Source organism: Numida meleagris, unplaced genomic scaffold, assembly GCF_002078875.1.
Source record: "Numida meleagris isolate 19003 breed g44 Domestic line unplaced genomic scaffold, NumMel1.0 unplaced_Scaffold356, whole genome shotgun sequence".
Taxonomy (NCBI): Eukaryota; Metazoa; Chordata; class Aves; order Galliformes; family Numididae; genus Numida; species Numida meleagris.
In genome coordinates, this window is record NW_018364581.1 from 65,337 (window position 1) to 67,836 (window position 2,500).

Below are 2,500 nucleotides of genomic sequence, written 5' to 3' on the forward strand. Positions count from 1 at the left end.
CCCCCAAATTGTTCCCCCCCCCCACTGGTTGCAGACCCCAGAAATCAGCCCTTCCCTCAGCTGCTTCATTAATGAGCGACCCTAATGAGCTTCATGAGCTTAATGAGCCCCCTCTCTTTTTTATTGGGGGGAGGGGGCATGCTCAGCCTGTATAGGAACCCTCCGTGGGGCAGAGCAGCTCACCCCCCCACAAAGCAACAACCCCCCCCCCCCCAAAATTAGCAAGGTGTCTATCCCCAAAATGAGCCCTTCCATTGGCTGCTTCGTTAATTAATGACCCTAATGAGCCCCCCTCTAATTTCTTTGGGGGGGGGGGGGGCACTCTGCCTCTACGGGAACCCTCCGTGGGGCAGAGCAGCTCACCCCCCCCACAAACCAACAGCCCCCTCCCCAAAACGTGGTATCTGTCCCCACAACGAGCCCTTCCGTCGCCCGCCTCGCTCATTAGCGCCGCTAATGAGGAGCCTAATTGCCGACCCCTGGCCCGCAGGGTTCATCACGATGACGCCGCAGCTGTTCATTAATTACAAGCTGCAGTCGGTGGCGCACCTGCCCTGGCGGATGCTGAGCTACAAAGCGCTCAACACCTTCATCGACGACCTGTTCGCATTCGTCATCAGGATGCCCATCATGTACCGCATCGGCTGCCTGCGCGATGGTAAGGTCCTGGAAGGGAAAAGGGACAGGGTCCTGGAAGGGAAAAGGGACAGGTCCTGGAAGGGAAAAGGGAGAGGGTCCTGGAAGGGTAACCTGGAGAGGGGGGGGTCCTGGTCATCAGGATGCCCATCATGTACCGCATCGGCTGCCTGCGGGATGGTAAGGTCCTGGAAGGGAAAAGGGACAGGGTCCTGGAAGGGAAAAGGGACAGAGTCCTAGAGGGGTAACGGTGGGAGGCCTGGTCCTCAGGATGTCCATCATGTACCGCACTGGCTGCCTGCGGGATGGTAAGGTCCTGGAAGGGAAAAGGGACAGGGTCCTGGAAGGGAAAAGGGACAGGGTCCTAGAAGGGTAATGTGGGGGGGGCGGGGTCCTTGTCATCAGGATGCCCATCATGTACTGCATCGGCTGCCTGCGGGATGGTAAGGTCCTGGAAGGGAAAAGGGACAGGTCCTGGAAGGGAAAAGGGACAGGGTCCTGGAAGGGTAACATGGAGGGGAGGGGGAGGAGGGTCCTGGTCATCAGGATGCCCATTATGTACTGCATCGGCTGCCTGCGTGACAGTGGGTCCTGCAAGGGAAAAGGGACAGGTCCTGGAAGGGGAAAAAAGGGGGGGGTGAGGGTCCTGGAAGGGAAACGGGAGAGGGTCCTGGAAGGCTAACGTGGGGAGGAGAGGTGTGGGGGGTGGTCCTGGAAGGGTAACAGTGGGAGACCTGGTCATCAGGATGCCCATCATGTACCGCATCAGCTGCCTGCGGGATGGTAAGGTCCTGGAAGGGAAAAGGGACAGGTCCTGGAAGGGAAAAAAGGTGGGGTTTGGGTCCTAGAAGGGAAAAGGGAGAGGGTCCTGGAAGGGTAACAGTGGTGGGAGGCCTGGTCATCAGGATGCCCATCATGTACCGCATCGGCTGCCTGCGGGATGGTAAGGTCCTGGAAGGGAAAAGGGACAGGTCCTGGAAGGGAAAAGGGAGAGGGTCCTGGAAGGGAAAAAAAGGGGGGTGAGGGTCCTGGAAGGGAAAAGGGAGAGGGTCCTGGAAGGGAAAAAAAGGGGGGTGAGGGTCCTGGAAGGGAAAAGGGAGAGGGTCCTGGAAGGGTAACGGGGAGGGGTAGGGGGGTCCTGGAGGGGTAATGGTGGGAGGCCTGGTCATCAGGATGCCCATCATGTACCATCGGCTGCCTGCGGGATGGTGGGTCCTGGAAGGGAAAAAAGGAGGGTGAGGGTCCTGGAAGGGAAAAGGGAGGGTAGGTCCTGGAACAGAAAAAAGGGGGTTAGGGTCCTGGAAGGGTAACAGTGGTGGGAGGCCTGGTCATCAAGATGCCCATCATGTACTGCATTGGCTGCCTGCAGGATGTTGGGTCCTGGAAGGGAAAAAAGGGGGGTTAGGGTCCTGGAAGGGTAACATGGGAGATGGGAATGCTTCCTAGAAGGGTAACTGTGAGGATCCTGGAAGGGTAGCGGTGGTGGGAGGGCTGCTCATCAGGATGCCCATCATCTACTGCACCGGCTGCCTGTGCAACGGTAAGGTCCTGGAAGGGAGATATGGGGGGCTATGGTCCTGGAAGGGAAAAGGGAGAGGGTCCTGGAAGGGTAACATGGAGAGAGGGGAGTCCTGGTCATTAGGATGCCCATCATGTACCACACTGGCTGCCTGCACGATGGTAAGGTCCTGAAAGGGAAAAGGGAGAGAGTCTTGGAAGGGAAAAAAGGGGGTTAGGGTCCTGGAAGGGTAACGGTGGTGGTGGGAGGCCTGGTCATCAGGATGCCCATCATGTACCGCATTGGCTGTCTGCACGACAGCAGGTCCTGGAAGGGTAACTGTCAGGGTCCTGGTGGTAGGGGTCC

The 2,500-nt window shown here is 58.4% G+C and overlaps 1 protein-coding gene across 1 annotated transcript in view; it reads left to right on the forward strand.

The window, feature by feature from the left end:
- CLPTM1 (CLPTM1, transmembrane protein) overlaps positions 1–658 on the forward strand; it is a gene marked incomplete at its 3' end in the record, with an annotated part of 10,734 nt that extends 10,076 nt beyond the window's left edge. The window contains 1 exon segment of the mRNA XM_021383208.1: positions 491–658. Within this exon segment, the coding sequence (XP_021238883.1) occupies positions 491–658 (168 nt within the window).
- Positions 659–2,500: the final 1,842 nt, after the last annotated feature.